At 40.4% G+C, this 27,384-nt stretch overlaps 1 protein-coding gene across 1 annotated transcript; it reads right to left on the bottom strand.

Moving 5' to 3' along the window:
* Positions 1–544: 544 nt before the first annotated feature.
* On the bottom strand, positions 545–6,440 carry mchr2b (melanin concentrating hormone receptor 2b). The gene is made up of 2 exons (XM_058648971.1): positions 5,957–6,440; positions 545–3,958 (listed from the first exon to the last, which is right to left on the bottom strand). The coding sequence occupies exons 1-2, from the start codon at positions 6,358–6,360 to the stop codon at positions 3,319–3,321; spliced, it is 1,044 nt and encodes a 347-aa protein (XP_058504954.1). The 5' UTR covers positions 6,361–6,440; the 3' UTR covers positions 545–3,318.
* Between the last annotated feature and the right edge of the window lie 20,944 nt (positions 6,441–27,384).

The following is a 27,384-nucleotide window of genomic DNA, read 5'->3' as shown; positions in this document are numbered from 1 at the left end:
ATGCAAGTCTTTTGCCGCCTGAATATGCAATTACTGACATGAGAATCAAACATGAACGGTGGCTGAGGTTGACGTCTCATCCGCCGTGATAAAAGTGGATGGTTTGTGGCTCTGAAACAGTTTCTGCTGTCAACCCTCATACAGACCTCAGTCAAATTAACTCCCACACCATATTAATCATTTGTTTTCATGCAGCCATTCCTTCTGCTTCACCTGGCATCCCTCAAGCAGCCTCCTACAGTCATAAATAATGAAATGTTATGAGGAAACACCGCAAACAATAAAGCCAAGTTGTTTGATGTGGGTTAGGGCCTTTGAAGATAAATCCTGAATATCACGACTGCACCAATCACTGAGTAAAAACATGAATCTTAGCGAGGATATTCTTTATGGTCGATAGAATCATCAAAATAATTGCAGTGATGAATTAAATGGAAATAAAAAGTAGTCTCCAGACACCCGTTTGTGTGACACGTTTTTTAAATGAGTGACCATCACACGCATCAGGCTGCAGCCTTTCCAATGACACCAACCAGGAAACCACTGAAGTGACATGAGTATCGTGTACAAGACTCTTTACAAACAATAACATTCAGATACAACTCATATACTGGTTTTAAACAACAACCACATGATCTTTAAATGATTTCATTGGCCTGTGGATACAGTCACCGTAACTGCAACATCATAAAAGGGTGACAACAATTCAACAATACCAAACAGTGAAAAAGACAATAGCAGCCAGGCTGCATTAACACTCTGTGAGGCTCAAGAGCAAAAATAACACCTGTCCTTCAGTTATTTTGTGACCATTTTGTGTACAATTCACTATATTAAGAAATACTTATTTTGAAAATATAATATCACCTATAACGTTTAAGGGGAATTCCACCACTTTTACACATTAAGGTCATTTTACTATATCTTCACAACCTGTGAGTAGAAGAAAGTAAATCAAAATAAAAAAAATCCCCCAAAACAATAAATGTGTGTTCAAGTGACAAAGCCCTCTCTTATGTCCCGATGCACCAGTGTGATCCTGAATGACTGGAGGGCTACTTTAGGGCCTCCAGATCACGGGCTAGAGTCTCTCTTTGGCGCTTGTCAGTTCGGTTTAGTGTGCATTAGTGGCAAATATGAATTGAAAATAAGTTCCTTCCACAAAGTGAAGCTACCACCCTGGGGCCCAGTTCGCTGGTGTTCCAGCCTTCGTCGACGTTCAACAATGCCTACGATCTTTGCACGTAACACACAGAAGAACTAAATACTGTATGACAGCGTGTTGCACATGTGCTTGAGAGTATGAGCATGTGATTTATGTACAGGACACACTGTATATCACATTGAGTGCTCCAACGTCACTGCAAACATATAACCATAATCAAATATCATCTTCTTGTCCGTTGCCTCTTGCTGTCCATTAAGGAAAAAAAAAAGAAAAGACACGATATCGATACCCGTGTTGTGATGTTGTTTTTTCACACTCTCACTGTTTTTCTGCTCTGTGTCATCATGCAAGAAATGTGTTTTAAAGACTCTCAGGTCAGACTGCGCACTCTGGAAATCGTGAAATTAAATACAAAAACAACAGTCACAATCTGAGGTAGACTGTACATTAAACAGGACAGTAGAACCGCAGTATTCTGCAAATTAAGACAACTAAATGTATGTATTATTTGTTTGTTTTTTACCAGTTTCACCAAGTAATAAACCTGTGGGTTTGTTATTGTCCACTCTTTTTTTTTATATATCCTTGTTTAGGTGACCCCAGTGTGATCGTGGGGGTTTCCTTAGAGAAATACACACGGATGGAAGAAAACACTGAGGAATCTAATACTGTATTTATTATTTTGTAAAATATCCATGGAGTTTGTAACATATCCGCTGGGAACAACTGCACTCCCACAAGCCTGATAAACAAAGTTAGTCTTTGGTGAGCCATTGGGTCTAAAGCAGTCGCTGGTGTTTTATGCTGAATTTTCCAGCAATTAGACTAATGAAACGTGCCGTTCTGGTTGGTTTAATGCTCATGGTGAGCAACTATATTTACGGCACACACATTTCTGTGTGCTAATGTTTCAGCCGCGTTATTAGGCAAAGACAATGTGTCACTTATTTGGTGCGATTTGTGAAATACTCGGTGGCGACAGTCACAAAAGTGTTAATAACAGCCTATGACAAAGGACATGTTGATGGTAAAAATGTCAGTCTAATATTTGACCACCACAAAATCACTACAACCATGTGGTTTTTCCATCAGTGCGTCATATAGTATTTAAATCCATTTACTAATTATATGGTTCAAAGTGGTTTTAATGGCATTATTTATGGTTAACAACGAAATTATTGATTGATCGGTCCAAGTAGAAAAATTGGTGTTTTGATTGACCAGTGACCAGACAACTACTAAAAACCATCATAATAATAATCCTCATCATCATCACTGACAATACTGACTAAAGGCAGACTAAACATTTTAAATTGAACGGAATTATCATTGATATAGAGCTTATCATCAACATTTCTAATGGCAATATATAAAAGGAGAAAGTACAAACACCAGCTAATGGGATTTTGAGCAATTTAAAACAACATAATGTATTATATTAATTGCTCATGATGCACCAATTAGGTGTTACTGCAAAATGTATTAACCATAATAAATCCATTTGTTATACCTTAAAAGCCCCTCAGAGGGTTCCTTATTAGAAAGTGGCAGCAATAATTATTTTTTTGCCACAGGTCACGAGTGTTCAGATTGAAGGCGTCGCACTTTGTGGAGCTTAGCGTTTCCCATTTCAAAAATCTTAGAGCTAAGAAGCGAAATTGGATTTCTCCACCAGCTGTCAGAGCTGGCTAATAATGTTCGAGGCCTCAATGCTTGAATGTTTGCTTATGACAGATGTCACAAGCTGCCCTTCAGTGTTCTGACTGACCAGCACGACGCTGCATGTAGCCAACGGTCGACAAAGGTTAATGAAAGCTCCCATTCTCCCAAAAGAGACGCACCCGAGTCGCTCCTCGGAGTCCAACCCTCCTCTGTGCATCTTGTAAAGTCAGCGCTGGAATTCCCCAGCTCAGACTTTTTTCTTAGTATTTTTTCTTAAAAACCCTTTGATATAAACTGTATTTCTTTTCTTTCAGTCATGTGTAATATTGCTGCTCATGCTTTGCAACCAGTTTTCCTTGTACGCTATCCATTTTCAATTATGAACCAGCTGGGCAATATCATTTCCCGGGCAACACCAAGCGACTTCATTTTGTGGACAGCAGCAAAACATTTATATCTTCTATCTACAAAGTGGCGCATCTTTCTCATTACACTACAGTGCAGCGGTAGTTGGGGTTACTGGTTATACTGGAACCATCTGTTTTGACCACTGTGAGCTTGGACGAGTGCTGGGAGGAGTTCAGCGTGTTTTTGCGACAAAGGCGGTCGCGGTAGTTCTGGGCGAAGATGAGCAGCATGAGTGGGTTGATGCAGCTGTGAGAGTAGCTGAGGCAGATGCTGATGTGGTAGGCGTAGACAAAGGGGATGGTGGGCGTTCTGTTGCTCAGGTTGATGACTTGAATGACATGGTAGGGCGACCAGCAAATCAGGAACAACGCGATAACCATCAGGACCATCTTGGTGGCCCTTTTAGCCCAAACGGACTGCTTGCGTTTCACCCGGCGGATGGAGCTGAAAACATGGTAGAGGGTGAGGGAGTAGAAGGTGCTGATGATGATGAGTGGGATGATGTAGCCAAGGATGGACTGGTAAAACGTGTACCAGTACATGTCCTCAGGCCCATCCAGGTCCATCATGCAGACTTCCATGTGCTGCCTGCGCTCAACCCTGGCATACATCATGACCGGCACAGTGAGGAGGTAGCTGCCCAGCCACACCAGTGTGTTGATCATGATGGTCCAGTGGATGGTCCTCTTCTCCGAGGTGGGGTGGACAATAGCGATGTATCTGGGAGGAAGAAGCCAAATATTCAGTGTCAAGAGTGTCATTTTTATCCTTGACAAGGAAACGATGAAAACAACGACCGCATGAAAGATATACAGTCACATTTTGTTATGTGCTCAGGGAAGTGATGAATGCGGTGATAAATTGGTGCAATTTAGACAAGGGAAAATGAGCACAATTTGAGAAGCTGCTCAGTTTAACTATCCATAATTGCTCCAAGGCTTTGGGACATTAGCGGGGAAATTATTCAGCCAGTGTCACTTAGGTGGAGCAAATTATCAGTTGCTGTCTACACGTCATAAGCTGCTCTGTGTTTATTCCTGACCTCCCCACTGAGGTTTGACGTGAGAGTGAACAATTGGGACAGCGGCAATTTTGTACCCGACTTCCTGGTAATCTGCAATTATCTTAGACTATAGTCATTTTGACATTGTGTTCGTGGATGGAAGCTGCTGTTCTGAGATGATATATAAATAAATATAGTTTTATTTAGACCGGTGGATCAATACGTGGAAATCCATACGAGGCTTCAGACCTCCTGATGTGTTTCCCCCTCAGATCAGTCAAGTTGAATACTGATGTGACGGCTCACTGTCAGAAGAACTCAAGTGAGCCCTAACCTACTAAAAGTGCTCGGCATTTCTAAATGTGTCTACATCTGCAGAGGAATCACTTGTATCAACCACGCAAACTGAAGACCAGCTCATAGATTCCAGTTAAAATATGGGTTTATTTTGACAGTATCTGCACTGAAGGATTGATTAAAGGTTTGCTGTGAACACTTTACCTCCTGACATCCCATGAAACCCCTACACATGTGCCTAATATGTAAAGATGTCGTTCAACAGGCTGGGATTTTGGAAACAGGATCTAAAGTTGATCCTTAATACTTTTTCACTGTGACTCTGTGCCACTAAATGCGGACAAACAACAACTAATGTGATTTTGATTTTGTAGGTCATCGGACTGTGATTAAAGGAGCTGGAAGGATCTTGAGACCGTGAAAGCAGAAACAGTTTTGAATTTCTAACCAATAATGGCCCCTTTCTCATTTAAGACTCTAACATTGTGTTCACTTTCAACTTTTGTTTTTTTGTTTTCTTATTCAGCAGCAGGAGTAAACCCCACTATACGAGCCTTGACTTCGATGAAGCAGTCATATGCCTCTACTTCTGCTTAATTTGGAAGAAAAAAAACCCCTTGTTCTTGTAGCTTCTGCTGCCAAAGTGTGACATAAGCTCATTTTGAACTGTGGGAAAAAAATGGTGTCACCGCTATTCTACCAAGCACCCTCCTCTTCTTCACCTCTCCAGTGTCTCATCTGTCTGCCGTGCTCCTCATCTCCTCTTGCTCTCCTCTCCTCTCTCCTGACCTGGTCATGGAAAAGGATTCAATCATCAGCACATGCCCAGCACAATGTAACCGAGTCTGCCTTGGATGATTTACATCCTGCAGCTATTGTCATGTATAAAATGTAAAATGTTAAAAAAGCCTTGGAAGTGGCCAGCTTTCACGAATGTGACTGACTTCTGAGTATCCCTGTCTTCAGTCAGTCTCAGCTGAGAAGAAACAGTAGCACATGTGAGTCCTGACTCATCCTCCCATACCGCCTCTGCTTTTGCTGCCTTCTTATTTTCTTCATTTCACTTTTTGGGGGGGGGGGGGAATGAAAGAAAGAAAAGCTTTTCATTTCTGTAAGCTCCTGTTGTTGGCTCAATGAATTAGCTCAGTAACTATAGCACCAGTGACACATAGATTATTTATGGTAGGAACGTAATGTCTTCATGGACTAATACATCACACTATGGACAGTGATGTATTATTAGTATTGTTATTATTATTATTATTATTATTGTTATTATCATTGATAATTGTAGTTTTTTTTAATTATGTTTAATTGTCCTTTTAAGAGTTTTCTTCCACACTGTATAACTTTTTTTTTTTTTTTTTTTTTTTTTAACACGGAGAATAATCAAAGTGACTGCACAGGCGAACACTTACCGATCAATGCACAACACAGTGACAATTCCCACGGTGGTGAACTGGTTGCCAACGTCCACCACCACAACTGCTTTGCACATAAAGTTTCCGAAGACCCACTGTGTGTCTCTGACCAGCTGGTGGATGTTGAAAGGCATCACGAGCAAGAAGAGCATGTCCGCTATCGCCAGGTTGAGCACGTAGATGTCGGACACCATCTTCTTCTTGCACGCGGCCACCGCGTAGATGACCAGTCCGTTGGCTATAACTCCAACTAAGCACAGGATGCCGTAGATGGAGGGGAATATGTGCATGAAAGTGGTGATGTCGATGTGGCTGAACGTTTGGCGCGTGGCGTTCAGACATGACGGGTCTGTCAGGTTGTCTGTTTGGTTGTCTTTGCAAAAGATGCCCGTGTCATTCATCTTCAGGTCCTCTTAACAGTCGCCGCGGGGCGGTTGAATTTAGTGCGCGCTCTCCTGGTGGCGCCTGCGTCTCCAAACTTTGGCAAATGCGTAAAACAAATTTACGCACTCTCCAAGAGCGCGTATGCTTTTCCTCCCTTGACCTCGCACCAGTGTATAAATGCAACGTTTCAAAAAATAATTAGAACAAAAAGAATTCGTAATTTGGGATAAGAATCTGCTTATATAAGCAAAGAGAGTCTCTAGATCCAAACTGTAGCAGAGTATGAACCGTGCGCTTTTGCTGTGCGCTTTACACAGCGGTGTGCGCCTCAGCGGACTGTAGTTCCCTCCCTTCAAAGATCATTTGTTGTGTCATAATAGAAGAAGAGCTGCCCCCCCTCACCCCCTCACCCCCGGGGTGTGCTGAGAGAAAAAAAGAGCCATGATGTGTACTTGTGTTCTTTCGCTGTAAAGTCGAATCAGTGGATCAGTAAACTTGATTTACTGAATGTTTTAGGCTAAGTGTGAATTTATCGTGATACATGTGAGCGTGACATAAGCTGCCATGTTCAAACAAAGTATCGTGACAATTTAATAATAAAATGTACACAGTAACTAACTTAAACTTAATTAGTAAACTAAATCTTTAACATGGGCTGGTCTCTTTAAGTAAACTTTGAAGGCTTCAAAGGTGAAATCTCAAGGAGCAGTTAAGGTTACTCAAGAAAGGGGTTCTGGGTCATTTGTATTGAAGTTAAAACTCATACTCCTTATGCCCTGTTTTGTTTAGTTTTTTCAAATCCCATTTGTTTTCTCTATATCACACTTAGTTTCATCTCCAAGAATATGGGACGATACTGTATCTCCATCATCAACTTTTACATTTTTTTTATTGGTGAATACCCTCAAGGCTGCTGTGTGACCTTGTGACCATGGTGTGATTTTTCCTGCATAGTTTTATTTCTGATATCATAAGAGCTGGGACAGGGGCTGAGTTTGAAGCAGCTGAGCAGAGCCAGCTGTGCTGCTGACCACAGGTCACAGAGAATATACTGAGGCTTACCTCATGTCGACCTCAGGAATTGTTTCTTCATTCTCTGTGATGGCTCCTTTTTTTGCTCCAATGCTGTGCAAAATAATGCCATTATTTTCACACCAGCTTTCATATTCAATGCACTTTGTGTCTTTTCCATCTGGTGCAGAACCTGCACCGTTAACCTGCTTCACTGAGCTTTTTCATCTCAGCTCTGTCGAGAGAGCGTGGGAGTAACATTTGTGCTCTTCATTTGTAGTTTATCAGCTTAGTTTGGACATCCTGTGGACATAAATGCCTTGTTCTTGAGGCAAAAATGCAAAAGAGGCCCGGAAAACACAATTATGACAAAGTAAACACGGAATGGCCACAAATTCTGTACAAGGTATTCAGACTTCGGCAGCAGCTCCAGCTGTGTGTGTCTTTATGCTGTCCCCAGTTCATTCACTTCAAAAAGTTGCCTCCAGTCAAGTTAAAAAAAAAAACATTTCAAGGGCAAAAAAAAACCCCACAGCTGAAGATCCTTTGTAAATGTGTATTTTCAATTTCATTGCTTATATAGTTGTGGCTGGAGATTAACCGTGTGAATAATCAAACATTTATTTAATTTCACATTAAATCTACAAAACATTTGACTGGAGAATGAAGTGGTCTGCACCTTCTGAAGTGATTAATATATGGATGGTTTTTCCTGTTGCCAGAGGCTGATTGTCACACAATCACTGGGGAAAAAAACCTTCTTACCCATGGCAAATACATTCTTCATGGCATATACTGTATGTATTTATTGCTACAAGGTATCGCCAACAGTGAATGGCAGTGACATTTGACACAAACACTCATGTCCCCCCCCAGGATCAATTGTAACAGCTGTTGTGACCTTTTTCATCCAGTGCTGTTGTATTAAAAATTCCACGTTGTCATAATGTACTTAGTTTATGAACATATTGTCTATTTACAAAACTTCCCCATCATTGTCAGCTGAACTAGTGCTAATGTGCTCACGTTAGAACACATTGGACTAAACAAATAGGATCATAATAGTCTGTGTGTCTATTTCTAAAAACAAATCGCCGCACAACCTAAGAGATGATTGCGTAGGATAATGGCCTCGTTCTGAAGAGGTTACAAACTATACTTATTTGTTCCCAACATTTTAACAGACATTATTTAGTAATTGTTTAAAACAATCACAGTAATAACGAGGCCATTATTATTGCTGAACAAATAAGTAGTTTATTCAAACAGCTGATTTCAGATGATGAAGCCATGAAAAAGGAAACCCTTTTTAAAGAATTACCTAAAAAGGAGGTTGGAATCTTTTCCAGAGTTGCCCCCAGAGATTTGACACTTTGGAAGTTGGACCCACTGTGGTATTTTCATCTGGGAAGAGTTAACTTGCTTATTTTCCAGTTAAGGCTGGAAAGTGATGGTGATGGAATAATGATCCGCCACTACAGTTGTACCATGGCGGGACTCAAAGGGTTGCCGCAGTTGTGGAATGTTAAATTTGAAAGACAACAGGACCTCTTTTTGTTGTCGTTACAGTCGAACCTTTCATCTTCAGCAACTGAGAAATAAATGGGGTGGGAATGTTGAAGTCACGTTTAAACACTTTTGGACTTCTGAGACATTTCAAGCACACAGAAGATGTCTTTTTAACAGCATGTTTGTCTCAAGGGTTCCTTCTGAGAAATGCAGTACTGTCAGTCTGTCCATGCTTGATATGATTACATGATTGTTAGTGGGCACTTGCATGCAACTTTATATGAAAATATTAGTCGTGAATAATGTTATTGCTCTGCCATTTGTAAGGTCAACAGACAGTTGTGTTAAGAGCCACAGCTTTTTTAAACTGTGGGGATCTGGGCTTTTGGTTGCCACATATCTGACCAGTGTTTCTCATGCTTCCTTCAGCAAATCCACACTCGAGGATTTTTAAATCTGACTTGATTTTTAAAAAAAGCTTGTAACCCAATCCTGAGAAAATACAGACTAGACAATCCAGTCCAGACTCAGGACCACACACTTGGCATTTAATCAACCCATTTCAAAGAGGGGATTCCAGGAACCTGCATGATTTAACGTGACTTAAGAATATAAATAGACATGGAGGCGACCTATCAGCATTGTCAGTGTGTTTGATGTTTTGTGCTGAGAAACTCAGAACAACTGTGGATGAAGTCATGGCTGAGAAGACGGAATCCACTTGGCTAAAATCGTGTCTGTTAATCCCTCACACTACAGGATCATTTGACTAGATAATCTGTTCAAATCAGATTGGGATTGAAATCTGGCCAATTATCCTCTAGTGTGGGGCAGGAAAATGAGTTTCCTCAGTGGACGAAAATGGAGGCTGGGGCTTGTTCTGGATAGTTCCTGAGAATGAATGTGCGAATGTGAAGGAGGGTACTATTTAAAAAAAATTAATAAATAAAAAAAACCTCTAACCTAAAACAGTCCTAAACATCTTAATGGAGCCAATTTAAAGCTACAATGTGTAACTTTATTTTGTTGTTTGATGATGTTATTATTCTGCCTCTGTTTGGTCTGCTTGAACAGAAGTGATGTAACAATGCTGCATCCTTCATCTGAAAACAGCCTCTTGCAAGCAATACTATCAGACCTGACTGAGGAAGCTTGTGTGTATACAGTGGCAGAGCAGGAGCGTGCAGCTGGGTCTTGTTGTTCATTTCTGGAACTTTTTGTGGATACGTCTTTGTATTTTCAGTCACACACCAACCTCCAACCGACTCCCTTTACTCGTGCAATGTTGCTGATGCCTCCATCTGACGTGACATACAAGGACATACACATTACTTCCTGTGTGTAGCCCAGTCAGCAGGCAACAGCATGAGATGTTAACGCTGCTATACTGAGAAATACAGAGAGGGTTGTGTGGAGCTGATCGGCTTATTCGATTCATGTGAGAATGGTGTGATTTCATAATAATATGTATTTTTTATATTCATGTACTAAAACCTTGCTTGTTGTTTTTTAAGATCTTAAATATGTGTAAGCTACTTTTTTTTTGATAGCAGAGTCCTGGTCTACTTAATTGTAACAGTCCCACAATATGTTAGTGCCCATTATGTGATTATGTGCAAACCACACTGGCCTCAGGCGGCTCGTAAAGGCTGGAACACATCAGGATATGGTGGCATCAGAGGAGTAAAAACAGTCAAGAAGAACAGGCACGGAATTGAGTCTACGGCAGGTCACAAACGGAAACGCCTTAAAATCAGTACATGGACGAGGAATATTTGCTTGATTCTTTTTTCTTTTTTTTTTACATATATAATAATACAAGCCTAAGATCAAAGACTGACTTGATATCACTGCAAAGGATGCATGTAAGAATTGTGCTGGAAACGTCTTTTCAGCAAAATGATGTTGAGGGTCATATCGGACAATAACAGCTTGTTCACTGAAACAGTCAGGATAATGCATGTGTTCACCATGTGACAAACAGCATTATTCTGAAGTGCTTCCTTGAAAGTTTAATTTATCTCTTCATTGTGTAACCCCTCTGTGGAGGGGAGGGGAGGGCGGGGGGGTTGTCGTGGCTGGCAGTCAGCTGCATGAGGGAGTGGAGGTGTGACGGTGGCTCATGCAGAGTCTCAGGTGAGTTAACTGGCACAGCTGAGGCTACTTTGTAATCATGCTTTTCCCTTTATATGCGGGACCTGAGGTACATTGAGTTGGGCAGCGCAGGGGACGTGGGTCACATGGGCCTGAGAAGAACTGGACTCTTTATGTTCGTATTATGTATGCAGTCATTGATTCAAGTTTATTTCAAGTTGTGAACAAGTCAACTGTGGCTACACGAGCTGTGACTACAACTCATGGTGGTAGTGAGACCCACTACATACTGTATTTCAGGAGGATTTGTCTTCCTTCAGAAATAGTTTTTTTCAAAATTGGTAGAATATTCACCATATTATTCGTGTCATACTCATTTGTCAAGAGCTGGACAATGTGAATTTCCCCCATGAGGAATCAATAAAGTATCTATCGATATATCCATCTATCTATCTATCTGTCTGACCCTGTAAATATTCCATTTGTAATGTTGAAAGTTGTACATTTTGTGACAAAAAACCTAATCTGTGAACATTTATATTACTGTAATTTTCCTCTCATGTGCTGATTTAATAGCACAAGCAGCCAAAAGGTTAAATGTATCACAATGAACGCAAATTAGCCCATTTTTGACAGATAATGCAAAACAATTGTATTTTGACCACAGCATTACAAATGACTCTTTGTCAAGTTTGGCTATCATGTCAATGGAGTTTAAATGCTGCACATTCCCAAATATATGTTGTTGTTTTTTATATGATTATTGATTTAATCTATTAAAAAAAAAACCTGACACCACTAGCCTACAGTAAATATAGAATAGAATAGATCTTTAGTGTCACTGTTGCAGGAACATGAAACACAGTTTAGCAGCTCTACATTTAGCAGCTTGTAAATTAAAAAGAAGAAGCCGTCAACCCAAAGTGCAGTATACAGCCAGCCTATATACAATATAAGGTGCAAAATATACACTCTCCAGCCACTTGATTCGGTTTACAGGGGACCTAATAAGGTGGCAGAAGTGGAACCTGGTGTAGTTTTCTGCTGCAGCAGTCCGTCTGCTTCAAGGTTTGTGTTTTGTGTGTTCAAAGACTAGGTTTTAACAAGTCATCAGAGTCTCCCCTGATCTCTGCCATCAACAAGGCATTTTCTCCCAGACAAACCATATTCTTTAAAAACTCAGATTTCTGAAATACTCAGACAAGTCCATCCGGCACCAACAGTCACTTTCAAAGTCCCATATAGCAACTTTCGTACCCACTCTGATGCTTTGACCTCCAGCAGGTCCTCTTGACCATGTGTACATGCCATGTGAATGGCTGATTAGAAATTTGCATTTACAGGCAGTAAAACAGGCGCAGCTAATAAAGTGGCTGGTGAATGTACAGCCCGTTGTCTGACCATATAAAGACTGGAAAGAGAAGGAAGCAGCTGACCTCAGTCACATTTTGCAGTTTTACAAGAGTGTTATGAATGAGACTATTTCTTGGCCACAATCTAATTTCCCTCTGAAACTCCAAAGATCATGCCCAGTAGGTGACACACAGTGTACATTTTTTTTTACTACAGGTCAAAAAAAAGCTTTGAGTGTTTGTGAGTTAATGTTATTTTGGTGACTGAACAGACTCTTCTTTAGTCTTTATGCATTTGTCCCATCAGTCCTGATGAGGACTCATTAAAGTGAGGAGCGTAATTACCTGTCACGCTGAGTTATTTGATGAGAGCATTAAGGAGTGTGCACAGATTTCTAGGAGGATCATCGTTCCTCCTTTGTGAGAGAATTAAGTTGTTGTTGCTCACCTCAGGTACAGGGAGAGAGAAATGGTAGCTTAGAGCTTCTTCATGTTCTATGTGTGCACTGGTGGTATCTGCAGGAGACAGCATTTAGTTAAAAGTGTTTTTGTGTTTAAGGGGGGATGCTCACTCCTTGTATCCCTGCACGGGTATCAAAGGTGCACGGCAACGCAGCTGTTGTGGGTTTTCTTTCCTGTGTCATTTTAAGGGTGATGAACAGAAACCGTGTGGTCTATATGAATATTTTTTCACTCAATTTCCCTCTAGAATCACATTCAATGTGTTCCGTTTCACTGCCAAATTTTATTTTTTAATGTGTTTTTGTTCAGGTGGTGCTGTATTAGCCTGCTGTGTAAGCTCTTGATGCCAATGTGTACTTGGCTGTTTAATTCATCAACACCACCTATGTGTGTATATAGCACCCAGCGCTATATATACAAAGTATATGCAGTATACACAGTGGCAGAAGACAGACCCAAGCAATGGATCTGTCTATGCACAACATGGTAGATGTGCAAGACGGCTAATAAATATAAATACGTACACTGAGTAAGACAGGTCCTCAAGAGTCAGCTGAATGTTCGGAACAAGATCCAAAGGAAGAGGTAGACATCTAATATCAAGACAAGACAGCTCTTCACTATGTACAGAGGGTTTCACCTTTAAGTCCAGCATTCTGGGGATGTACCTAAAGCGGACGGACGGAGGCAGAGGACTAGTGAGCATCAAAGCCAATATCCAGGATGAAACGACCACCATCCAGGAATACATCAGGATGATGGCCCCAAGTGATGACCTGCTAAGTGACTGCCTCTGGCAACTGACAGCCAAGAGGAGCCATGAGGAGGAGGAAACATGGAAGGACAAGGCCCTACATGGCATGTTCCGCTAACAAATTTAAGAAGTGGCTGATATCGGGGGGAAAAACATACCAATGGCTTGAGCAGGCTGGACTGAAAGACAGCTCAGAGGTGCTAATCATGGCCTCACTGGAGCAGGTCTTATGTACCTCGTCAGTAGAGGTTGGAGTCTATCACACCAGACAGGATTGCAGGTGTAAGCTGTGTAAAGAGGCGACTGAGACAGTGCGGCACCTCAAGATGCCGACTGGGAAGGTGCACATGGAACGCCACAACCAAGTGGCTGGAATCATTTACAGAAACATCTGTGCCAAGTATGGACTGGAGGTCCCAGGGTCAAGATGAAAGACGCCAGGTTTTAACAAGAAGAGGGCAGTAGTGAGAGATGTTGCAATTCCAAGTGAGGAAAGGTCCCAGTGGTGATAGGAGCACTAAGGCTTATAACTGCCAAATTGGGAGAGTTTTCAGGAACAACTTCTGAGGTCTCTGGCCACAAAAGTCCTTAGAACAATTAAGATACAAAGCAGAACCCTTGGGCTCTGGTAGAGGACCCATATAGTGTATCATTTCCACACGTATTTAAATAGTTTTATGTACCAGTATATGGACTATCAGTCTGGTTTCCCACAGATGTCAGACCACACATGTTATAATGTAAGATGCCCATCTACTGCAGACACGTGTGGGTCTCAGTTACACAGACATAAACGTGTTTATGTCATGTTCAACCGAGACAGTAAAAGCAACTGTTATTGTCACAGCCAACCACAAATCCAGAGGGGAAAAAAAGTGAAGCAACAAAAATGAAACAGTAGCCTCCCCTGTCTGGTTCACAGTTGATAGTGGGCTGTCACATGGCTCCAGTGTCATGGGTTTTTGTCAAGATAAGATAAACATCTAAAAAATGCTCTGGGCCTTTGTCAATGCTAATTGCATGCTCTGGCCGGTGTTTAGTTTACATTTAGCATGAAGGAAAGAACATATATTAAAAAAAACAGTTGTCAGAGGGTAAAGACATGTGATGAACACGATGGGAATGTTTGTGATGAGCTGGGCTGGCCTCGCTGTCATAATACATTCATAAAGCGTTTTTATCTTTTTGAGAGATTCCCGTTGGTGTGCCACCTTATTTACATATGTCCCCTGGCTATAGATGTTAGCGTATGAAGCGGTATTTCTTTTGTATCTTCTTCATTTGTAAATATGTAGAAAGTCTGTAGGTCTTCACACACACACATACACACGGACAACATGCTTAGTATGAGCAATGTGGCACCACCAGCTTGTTTTGTTTCTCCCAGAGTAGATCTAATGAAATATTCATGAAATGTTCACACATGAAACGAAAGAAAACATGCATACAAATAAAATGTAGCCCTGCAACGATTGGAAACCATTTAGTCTCGAACACCATCGTTGCTTTGATTGGGCATGTCTTTCTTTGAAGTTGTTGAAATGAACAATTTAGTCTGGGTGAATGGTTGATCAGATTATGACTCACTCCCAGTTGGGCTGTTTTGTCAATATGAATGGGCAATTGGCCAACACGTTTAAAAAAAGAAAAGAAAAAAAGCACTCTTCTCCCAATTCAATCAGATTTATAGAGATATCCAATCCTCTCCAAAATAAAGTAAAATTATTTGGGTTGTTGGATTCAATAAAACAAGCAACCTTTACGTGAAGTTCTCTCCAGTGAGTCTGCCCATAGTATTTGTCCTGATTCGCATGCCTGTTGTGTTCACCACTGGCTGCTGGATGACACAGATCTTGTGCAAAAACCTTTAGACAATCATATGATCTTTGGCTGCAGCTCCTCAGGGGATCAAGCAAGACGAATTCACACAATGTGTGAACCCATTACTTTACCAAGTATCCACACACACACACACACACACACACACTGAAAGAATGTCACTTATATCTCCATTTATTAATTTTCTGGGAATAAATGTCAATAAAAAACTTGATTACCTCCTACAAGCACTTCACAATGTAAGGATTTGCCGGCATGTAAGTGATAGAATTACTGTTTCTCTGATAGGAACGGCCACTAAAATAATCTTGCTCATAATTAATAATTATATATCTATATATAGATAGATATATAATTATATCACGCAAGGATAAACCAGTAGACAATGAAGAAAATGTTACCGTAATGTCCAACAAATAATTCATTTCCTAGAAGCCTTGCCTCCACTCTGCAATTCTCTGGAAGTTTAAGGCTTGATTAACAACACAAAGGAAATGTGCTGATCATTGCGTGACTAAACCTTTTTTTTCTTTCTTTTTTTTTTTTAAATCCAGTAACCATCTGCAGCTTTCCAAAGATTGTGTAAATTGCAGCTCATGGAACATCCAGAGTTCTGTTCCTGGTAAGAGGCAAAAAAGGTGAAGAGTGACAAGCACTTAGTCCCATTCCCCTGGAGTGATGAATGCAGCACGCACTTACATGCACCCAGAAAAACATGCACACGAATACATTTATTTTATGATCTTTCGCTTCACAGTGATTGAGTTGCATTATATAACAAGAATGATATGCATCTAAACAAGTAGGTCTGAAAACAAAGTACTTACAGTATAAAACTTTCCCAGACTGACCTGAGTTTGACTCTTATCAATTACATTTTCGATGATTAATATTTCCCTTGTATTTGTATTTTGATTATTGGATTATTGTCAGATAGATTTTAGTGCCGTATAATAAAAAACAACATTCTCCTGTCTCATATGAACGTTAAGAAAATGATATAAAGACTCTGAGAAGGCCTAAACACTTTTTTTAAATATATCATCTTATAAACTTATTTAACAAAGATTAAAAAATACAATAAGGCTTTCCATTACGGTTGTTGTGTGTACGTCCTGTTGCCTTACTGACACAGGTGATGTTGTTAATCTTTAGTGTTGCTCATCCTCCCTCTGCCTGGTGTCACTCCTGTCTATACATTCAACATAAAGAAAAACACACACACACAGAAAGGCAGGTAGTGATTTTTTTGTATTGATCTGTCACTTGTTTCATTATCCAGCTTGAAAGCTTTCCACTTGTGCTTCAATAACAGTGATTTTCCTGTGCCAGAATAAAACTAAGAACTTTAATATGGAGGATTCTTCAAATGGAATCAAGATTATTAAATAATTGTAATGTCCAAAATCAGGAGGGCTGTGGAACGCTCAGGCCTGTAAAAACACCATCCAATCATAGTGAACGGCCCAAACTCATTTTTTTGATTTTGATGCATCAATCAAACTGCCATCTGCAGTGAAAATATTTTTTTATTACTGGATTCTTACAGAAAATGGATTTGTAATACATACCAGGTGACAAAAATGAAAATGTATTCTATTTTATAATCAACTTCTCTTTTTCTTTTCAAGATTGACAGGTGAGGCTCTGCCTCCCATAGCTTTCCACTGTTCCGCCACACCTTCAGGTCATGCCCAGTGTTTGATGGTTACTTCAGCTATGACAAACAATTTTCTACGCTGCAAAGAAAATAGAAAGAAAGTCAACACAACACATGCCAGTATCGACAGAGAGCCTCAGGGATGGAGACCGACGTTGGATGATAGTCTGTGTATGAAACTCAAAATGTCAACTGTTGCTTATTGTTATTGTTACTGTTACTGCAGCTTTAACTAGATCCACTCCAAGAGGTGACAAGTACATCAGGCCCTTTCCTCCCCTCAATAACACTAGACTGCGTTTGTGTCCAGGTAGCTTACCGTGAAGCCTCTGGATCCCCAGAAGGAAGTATTTAACTGGAGAGAGTAAATGGTCTGTATTTATAAAGTGCTTTTCTAGTCTTTAACGCTACATTCATCTCTTGATAAAGAGCAATTTTGGGTTAAGTGTCTTGCACGGAGACACATCGACATGTAGACCAGAAGTCTGGTTTTGCAGATTGTCATAACTGAACAGATCATTTATTAAATTTGATGGGCTTGAATCTGCATGTTACAATAATGTCACTGTAAACAAACTGCGGGGGCCGCAGTCTTTTCAAGCCCTGCATTAACTGGCACATCTCCATAATAACGGCATGCTTTATTGTCAAATCAGTTCTTCCTATTCAACTGTACACACTGCCTAAAGTGTAAAACCATGAAGAATACTGACTCATAATCCACTACTTATTGTGCATTTAAGCATAAAAAATTGTGAAGTCTTATGCTGGAGGTCAAGATTTAATCAAACAGTCACTGTGGGTTTAGCATGCATATTCATGCTGTGATGCAAACATATAACCTGCACCGCGAAAAGAGTTTTGTTTTCTGGAGTGATAATTGAAATTTTAATAACAAATTGACTAACTTCTCCATATCTGATCTGATGGCCCACCATGATTGTGTACTGCCTCCTAAAACCAGCATACTGAAAAGTATGTTTTTATAAATGTTGAATGAATAACCCAAGCTCTACATGTAAGACGTTGTAAGACATGTAAGACATGTAAGACAAGTTGAATGAAGACACACTGTGTACAGTATGCATTCCTGGCATGATAGATGTAGCCGGAGCCGAGTATTATTTCTGCTTGAGGGTTTGGGGTCTACACTGTGATTTAGAAGTCATTTTGTGTATCACAAAGGCAATATTCACAGTTATATGACGATGTGTGAGAGGCTCACGTGTGTCTCACATTCATGTGTATCTGCAAGCTGAAGTGATGAAAATAGCACAGAATAAAGGCACACAATGTGCAGTGTTGACCTATTTTGTGCAGTCTGAACAAATGTATCAAACATCAAATTTAAAGGGCAAATAACTAACTGAATTATCAGAAGCAAAACCGCAAAAAAAAAGTTTTCTGGAGTAATGATTACTTTTTTTATTTTTATCTATCAGCTCATTCATCCACTCCACCTTCCTTCAAGTGTTGTGACATTATAACTGTATAATTATATCACCCGAATTGCTCTTTTGCCACAAATTGGAAACCCTCATATTTTCTCAGGGCCATGCCATTTGGATGTAAACATTATGCTCGTTCCTCACTAGACTTTGAGATACAGGTTCATTATTCTCCACACAAGGCGGTAAAAACGATATATATACATTCTGTTGCAGGAAGCCATGAAAATACCAGCACAACTCCCACTGTTGCCCTTTCCCTCCCACTTCACATGCAACAACAAAATACCACACATGTCAAGGAAAGAAAACATTCCTGTGAGTTTGCTACATGCACATGTATGAACTGTTAATCCAATTTAGCGCATTATGGCAATTTATGACCAGTCACAGTAAACACTGTTATTTCTGTTAAATAATACTGTTAATTAGATTTCTAAGTATCTGTGTGCAGGGTCAGATGTGATATGTTTGGATGTCAGTGATTGTTCCACAGCTGCATCTGAAACCAAAGTAAGTGCAAAGTGAATTAAAAAAGAGCAACTGCGACAACAACAGTCGACCAGAGAGAACGCATCCGAGTGTAATTTAGCTCCTCTCTGTCTTTGTCATGACATGTGCTCTGTTTTCACAAGGCCACTGACTGAGACTTTCGTTTAGTTCTTTTTCAGTCACCTCCTGTCTGAGCTGTTTCATTGGCTTGTTAAGTCTTTGTTGGGTTTTAATGGCCTAATTTGCAATTTTTCAGGCTTCACGGGGGAAGTGTTCAACGTTCAAAATGCCTCCATGCACATTTGCCCCGGTTCATCCTTTGATGGTTATGTGAAAAGAAAGTGCACATCAATCAGCAATAAGCAAAAGTGAAGCATGGTATTTTCACCTCCAAGACATAAACAGTATATGTATAAAAAATCAGTATGCTGCATTGATCCAGCTGGGGCCCAGTTGGTTTTATGAATTAGTGCTCACCATCTCCACAGCAAGAGCTCTCACCTCTCTGTAGCATCTGAGGGCTCATGCAGAGTCTCTGGAGTTTTCAGCTTTATCAGTATGCAGCACGCATGCCTGCAGGTCTGCAAATAAGTCTGTGGCATGGCCCCCACCCACCCACCCTGCCCCTTTGTTGATATATTTTATTGCTATATTTATGAGTAATATACAGGCTCCAACACAGTCATTCCAATCAACCTGGGATTGTGCAACTTTTTCCACACCAGCCATAAAATTTAATGAATAATTTGAATAGGTGCTGATGCAGACGAGCTGTTGGTCAAGTCTCTGTGCCTCATTAGTTTTTAAATGTACGTCGCTATACTGTGTTACGTGGGCCGCGTGGAGCCAAACGTACACAAGCCCTCAAGACCAAAAAAAAATGGACGTGTCAGAGATAGCGTCTCTTTGCCGCACGTCTTTACAGATGTAGAAACTGCATCGGAGCAGATGGTCACAAGAAAATCAACCTGCACCCGGGGACTTTAGTGATTTCACAACGGAGATAAGCACAGGCACTGAGCTTATAGAGCGTGTGTGTGTGTGTGTGTGTGTGTGTGTGTGTGTGTGTGTGTGTGTGTTTAATCAATAATAGAGTTTTACATCACAGAAGAGATTAGGTTAGACCTGACAAGTGACCGTCTTTGTTCTGTGAGACATTTACCCACCTTAAAATGTCGGTTTCTCTTCCCTGACACAATCAGTGGATGAGAAATGCTCATATATCAGGTGTGTTTTATAATTATCTTAATAATTATAGCTCATAATTGCCATTCAAGTCAGCTCAAACTGATATACTCCATTCATTTATTCCAAACATGTCTTTCGTTTTTGGATTTTTAAGAAACATGGAAATTGCCAGTATGACATTTGCTGGTCAACAACACGCATGAATTATCACATGCAAGTAAACAGAGATAAAGAGAAGAATAAACGCAAGGCAGAGTGACACAACGGAATTATTTGAGCACTAAGAATGAAAAAACGTTGCAAAAACTGCTCGCTATGGTCACAACAAGGCAGTAAATTCAAAGAGCTGAGACAATTTTGTTGTATCCAAGGTCAAGATCGACCTCAAAGTCAACGTGGAAGGGAAGTCTCATTGGTGCTTAGAATAATGAAAGGTTTAAACATCAGCATTTATGTTTCTACTGAGCACATGTCTGCTGATGAAAGGTCCACAATAAGTGGACCAACAAACATTAGGAGAGAGAATAGAAGCCTATATAGTTTCCAATTGCATTGTTAAGACGCTGTATTTTGTGTATCAGTGTTACATAAGCAGTTTATTGCAGAATGTTTAATAGTACTTAATAAAAATCTGTTTGTCTTGAAGTTTTACTGATTCCTCTGTCTGCAGCTGGCACTGCAGTAAAAGCTCTTTGGCAGTGACTCAGCCACTTAATATGCATGCATTTCCACCTACTGGTCAACGGAGAACACTGCACATCCTCCTCACCCTTGTTATTCTCCATCTTATGATACAAATCTAAAGTAGTGCTGCTGCAAAATAGAGGTTTGGGCAGATAGTAGACATGCGTGTAAAATTCCAGCCCACTTATATAATAGATTGCAGTCAGTTGGGTATATCACCGGCAGCCCTCTGGGGTTTATTGCGGTTATAAAAAAACCCTGGCAGGTCTGGACCTGTGTTGATTTGTGTTTCTGTTGTCAGATGTTCCTGCATGTGCTTTGGCCAACACGTCCTTTTCTGATCCATGCTGCAAATTTCCTCTCAGACTTACCCTGAGACACCCTGTGCAAGCCATCCTTGAATTAAGCCTTTCATCTAAAACTGCTCTGAATGAACAGATATGAATAGAAAAAAAAAATAAAATAGGTGGTGCCCCCCCTTGTGGTTTGATGCAATATTACAGTGGTTTGCATTCATCACTGTTCACTGTGCCTAGTTACTAAAGCTTTTAATTGTCATACCGAGGTGAACATGGAGCAGTGCTCGAAATCTGCAATTCAGGGGCAAAGGGAAAAATGTGTGGATGCAAAAGATCATGGACTCTCATCCCTGCGAGTGTGCACTGTATGAGTTATGTGACTGTCTGTGATTGTGAAGATAGTGTGTGAGGGAAAAGAAAAAGAAATCATTGTCAGGATTGAAGTGGTTGCCTCACTGTATTTCCTTTCGAGTGCAGTGTGTTGCTGATTGAGCGGTCAGACCCATTCAGAACCAAGATTGCCTCTACTCTGTATAGGCAGCTTCAGCCTGGATTGGTTCTCAGTCTCATGACGCTGGTAAAAATAGCCCTATTCTCAACAGGCTAGATTTAATTTAGCAAGGCTCTACAGTGATAGCTGATGTGAAGAAGTGTAGTCACAACGCAGGAGTAGGCAGCTCGCTGCTCTTTTCATTTAAACAAAACAGCACTTTGCAACTTCAGCAATTGCTATAGCAGAACAACACTGCAGTAGGTGACATGACTTTGCTTTGTTCACGTGTGAACAATTCCTTCTACCTTCATATGTTATTGTGTGTGTTTCACTTTGGCAGTGAAGACAAGTGTTCAAAGTCGCGGATGTTCCTCCATGCATTCAGGATTTTCTTCTTTAATCTCCTCCGGGGAAGCTCCTGGGCTTGGCTGCAAAGCATGGGTGGCTGTGTGAGTTATGACATGCCAGCACTTTAGAAGGGTTTAGAAGAAAGGGTGAACAAGAGGTTTTCACCCAAGAACACCGTGATAGTGAAAACATATCACATCACCGTGCAAAGCAGCTGCCCAGATACTTACCGGAAATGATAACAATAATGGAGGGCAGACATGGCAGCATTAGGCTCCCGGGGAAAGAGAAAAAAGGCCGCAGGGAAGTGTGTTGTCTCGTGGCAATGAAACAGTAAGAGCGCAGGCGTGGATTCATCCTTCGTGAAGGCACTGCATTCATGCCTCTAATTCTTCTTCCTTCCTCCGTCTTTGTACTCATGCGATCGTGCCACACGTTTGTTGGAGTTGGAGTTTGTGTAATGTGTGTACACAGTGAGTGTGCTGGGGCATCAGTCGGTTTGGAAGTAGGCAGAATGAAATTCATCAAAGTCAGTGGAGCATTGTGATGAAAGCTTTGTGAGGGAATTTCAACCATGACTATAGCCAGGGTCCATGCAAAGTTGTTAGGTTTCTCTTGTTTTTTAATGAAAATTCTTCCCGGCTATCTTGGTTCACAGGGTCTCAATATGGCTTCAACCGTTGCTGTTATACTGTCAGCTGAATTGGCCGTCGCCAACCATGGGGCAGGTTATGAGAATTAGAGCCATCCAGAAGTCATTCAGCGAACTGAGATTGTGGCCAAGGGTCCATCTATCAGCTTTGCCCCTGGAGACAGATTCTCCATATTCAATTTGTATTTGTTCCATCAGGTTTCCATTTGGAAACTGATTGACTCAGTGCCTCCCCGTCCACCATAATCACCAAATAATTTACCTTGTTATCTAGAGGCAGATAATGGAAATGAAAATAAATCTCAATCTCAACTTTGTTAGGCCAGACCATTACAATCCATTGCTTGTGTTGTTTTTTTGTATAAAACAAGAAAGGAAAAAGGATTTGTTTACGTCTTTGCTTTTGTATTTTCCGCTGTCTTTATCTCCAACTGGCTTCACACACCAAAGGCCAGTCATTTATTTAAAATAACCCAGAGCATTATTGTAAATGGCACAGATGAGACCGGTTATGATGTCCTAGATGATCACAGTCCATTGCCTGCATCCTTCAGGTGGAATACATAGTACACAATTGACATTAACTCACTGCTGCTCTAAATGGACCAAGGTAAACACATACATGATTGCAGCACAATAGCCTTGCGTCACAACATGATGGATGTTATGCCATCAAAGCTCTTTCTGATGACAGATTTGCTCCAACAGTTTCCTCTAACAGTGCTACAGGTTTGACAGTGTTGAGATGCAGGCAGATAACAGATACCATAATAATAATAAAAAAAAGTGAGCATCAGAATCAATCGCACTATGAGCAGTCAAGCTTCAGTTAACACGTTTTAGGAAATGTTGGATCTGCCACTGACATGCTTCCTCTCAAAAGACTGTATACGCTGTGGAATTTCATTTTCAGCTGTGAAAAGTTTCACTGGTATGTAATAATTTTTTTTGATTGGATGGAGAAATCCACACCATCGCTGTGGATTTATTACAATTCCCTGTACTAGAAGTGCAGTTTCATCATTTTTGAGCACATTCATATGCCAGACATTTACACATTCATGTGAGACATGCATGGACATGATGGATGCCATTATAAAAATTGCTACACATCATTAAGTTTTTTTTCCCCCTTCAATAGAAAATGTTCTATTTCCATACAAATGTGTTCTCCAGCTGTCATCCTTACACTATGACCTTTTTTGTTTGAATCCAGCAGCGAAAACATGTTGGTTTAACACATTTAACTAACAAGTGCTGCTGGTTGCCTCCTCACCTCTCTACTGTAAACATCTTGTGCAGAGAGGAAGTCTGTTAAAGAACAATCAGGGTCAGTTATCTCTTCAGCTCCTGTAAGTTATGCTCATCTGTCTTTTGTACAAACAAATGCAAGGTGTGCAAAATACAAACCCACAGACATGTGACTTGGAAATAATATAAACAGCAAGTGTATGTTTTTGAAAGAGTTCCACTTTACAATTTATTTATAATGTTCTGGGGCTTATTACAAGGCTGACTGTTTATTACCTGCGTTTACTCATTCATTTAAACATGCATTTTTAATTATGCCTTGTTTCAAGCAACACTGCAAGTTAATAGCGCTGTGCCATAATTAATACATGATGGGTTTGTAGACAAGCACACACACACACACACACACACACACACACACGCACGCAGGCGGTTCATTTCACCTCATGCTTAACTCTCATTTGCACTAAAAGACATATATAAATTTGAATCAGCAGAAACACAGAGAATTGGAAAACAGAAAGGGCAAAATCAATTCCAATCAGCAGGACCCTGACCTAATGCTAACTATCAGGTACTGAGTCACTTGCAGTAAGTGAGGCCGAAACACATTACAGTGGAAATAAACAACATTTTCAATTTGGCTTTAAAGAGTTTTCTTCCACAGTCTCAGCAAAAAAACTAATGGAAAAGAATACAGTCAGGATACAGTCAGCGTAAGTCCCGCTACCTGATGGCATTCCATTTTAACACATTGTACATCCCACAACAACATCCGATACACGGGAGGAGGTTAGCCCAAATATTAGGTCTTATCTGGTAATAGCTGTACATTGAGGTCGCCTCTGAGGAAAGATTACACATAGGCAGCGTGAGCAGCTCTTTGGACTGCGGGAGGAGCGGCATAATGAGAAATCCAACACAAACACTGACAAGACATAAGAACCCTGCACAGACCGAGGAATGAGGAACAAATAAACGATCAGGTTAGGGAAATGTTTGCTATTGTCAATGTTTGCTTCAGAAAGAAGGCAAACTGTGTTTGATCGAGAGTGAAGAGCAGCACATTTACCAACATCTGCCATTCGAAATTCACTGAGTTAACTTGTAAAGACGATATTCTATAAAATGTTTCATGGTTGAGTGTCATCGACAAAGCTTTATCATATATATATATATATATATACGTGTGTGTGTGTGTGTGTATTCTGTAAACAGACCAATTCTCTCTCATACAAATGATGTTTAGATAAAACAATTTTGCAACAATATATGTATTTTATTGGATATTGCAACGTCTTTGTTTTCTACAACTGTTATTACATAACTCTGTTAATTACGTGAAGTGTCAGTTGATGGCTAACGTATTAGTGAAAATCTACAGACAGCATTTTGGTTTCCTTCCAAACCCTTGCAGTGTACATTATTATTTGCCTGCGTCACTAGTGAACATTTTTGTATTGTAACTCAGGCACTCAGCACTTTGTTATGTAGGAGAAAGTTCATGATCTTGTTTTAATCAGACGTGTTTAACAACAACAAAAAAACCAATATGATCTTTAATCTAAAAAGCTTTTGTTGCCTAGAGACGGGAGTGTGAATGTGAACCCGGGCCTCATCCACAGGCTTTGACAAAAACTTGTCAGATGTGCATTAAAAGCAGGAGGATGATGATCAAGATATAAACGTCCTGCCTCACTGTGTGTCACTGTGTATGTGTGTGTCTCTGTGTGTGTGTGTGTGTGTGTGTGTAGTAAAACCAGAGGGCGACCGTCAAATAAAATGAAGCACTGATTCTTTGTAAAATGGTACACTGACTGGTCAACAATAAAACTTCATAGCACCAGCGGAGGAGCATCCGCATGCACTAACTAACACTGCCGAGTGATACATAAAACTCTGACTTCTTATTTGCAGTTTTTGGAGCAGCTCGAGTGCTTCAACATCGTGTTTCAAACTTTGCAGAAGGACAAAAACAATTAAATAACACGGGAATCTGTCAAGAGAATTAACTGTCCTCCCACTTTTTGCATTAAGAGATTAGGAAGTGGCTCGTCTTCCTGCATGGAATGGCATCTGCTGCTGAGTGAAGGGCACTTATTATGAAAAATGTGTTGTCTTCATCTACCAGTTCATGAGACGCCCACACACACATCCATTTGTGCTGTTGAGTGTTGTTATTGAGGCTTATTATCTTGTGTTTTAAAATAAGTGAGGACGTGTCTATGTGTTGTACACGTACGCCATGAAATGCGATAGTGTGCAACACAAAAATTTACTCAGGCTACAGTTTTATGAATTAATCTAAACTGTATTAATCCTGTCATTTGACCAACAGGGGGCAGAAAACAATATTATGACTTCAGGAAACTTAAATAGATTGATGTATTTGGATACGATTGGGCACATACACATCAGGCAGACACATGACAAGGATAGCATTTATTTGAAGACTAAGATTCAAATGGTTAGTCTTCTTTTTTGTTCAGTTTTGTGTTCATTTTCACGAAAACTGAAATTGAGTGGGCCGTGATACTAAAAAAGCAATCCAAAAAGCCTTTGTAAAGCTGAAGTGTTGAGAGTGTTTGAACCTTCATATCATGTTTTTATTGAATGTACAATAAATACAATAAGTACAATAAATATCATGTTAATTTGGTCAGGTTTGGGGAAAAATTAAACAACAACCACTGTACCAGTAAATAAAATGGCAAGTACGGTGCAGTGAATATCCTGTAGATATCTCTGCTGCTGACGTGGATGAGTCCTACATGGCAGGAGAGAGACATCTGTCCACATACATTTTTCATGACGAAGCGCTCCTTGTGGCCATATTAACCCCTCCTATAATGTGTGAAACACTGAAGGCAATCAGTGAAATGAAGCTTCACAATCAGTAAGGGATGAGGTGAGGGAGCAGACTGTGGTCCTGCACGTTTCAGACACTCTGTGCCTGCAGTGGATGCTGCAACATCCAGACTGTGTGCATGATTTCATACGTATCCCCTGTCCTTTGATCACTGCCTCTTTTAACTAGGTCCATTCCTAACAAAGTGTTTTACTTTATCCCCCCACCCGAGTGTGTAAAAGCACAGCTGGGTCATTCCATTTGTTATTCTCATCTTTTCATGCTTCACACTTAATGGTTTCATTACACTTAAGCGAAGACACAATTTTTGGGAAAGGCTGCGTTATATTTCTCACAGGCCAGTTTTATTTTTGTTCAGGCTCGACTTGTGTCACTAAATAACCTTGTTATGTTAAATGGAGCAACAGTCGCTCTATCCCAGATGAAACTGTGATGTGACAGTGTCTTTTATTGTCACTCGGTCTTGTCTTTGTCTTCAAAGACATGTCAGCGCTGTATCCAAATGTAGTTTAACCCTGGGATCAGTTTTTGCTGCCATGATGTGCTGCTACAGATGGATGCTGTAATACAAAATGTCAACTGACACGTGTGATGGTTTTTTTTTTCCTTTTCCTCACATAAATCCTTGTCTTTATA

The sequence above is a fragment of the Solea solea genome, chromosome 14 (genome assembly GCF_958295425.1).
Source record: "Solea solea chromosome 14, fSolSol10.1, whole genome shotgun sequence".
NCBI lineage: Eukaryota > Metazoa > Chordata > Actinopteri > Pleuronectiformes > Soleidae > Solea > Solea solea.
This window is presented reverse-complemented; position numbering and strand designations above follow the sequence as displayed.

Bases quoted from the DNA above. Each gene is read 5' to 3' on its own strand.
- mchr2b (XM_058648971.1), bottom strand. From the start codon at position 6,360: ATGAATGACACGGGCATCTTTTGCAAAGACAACCAAACAGACAACCTG. The intron at 3,959-5,956 runs GTAAGTGTTCGC...TCTTCCTCCCAG, and splicing joins ACTGTGTTGTGCATTGATCG to ATACATCGCTATTGTCCACC.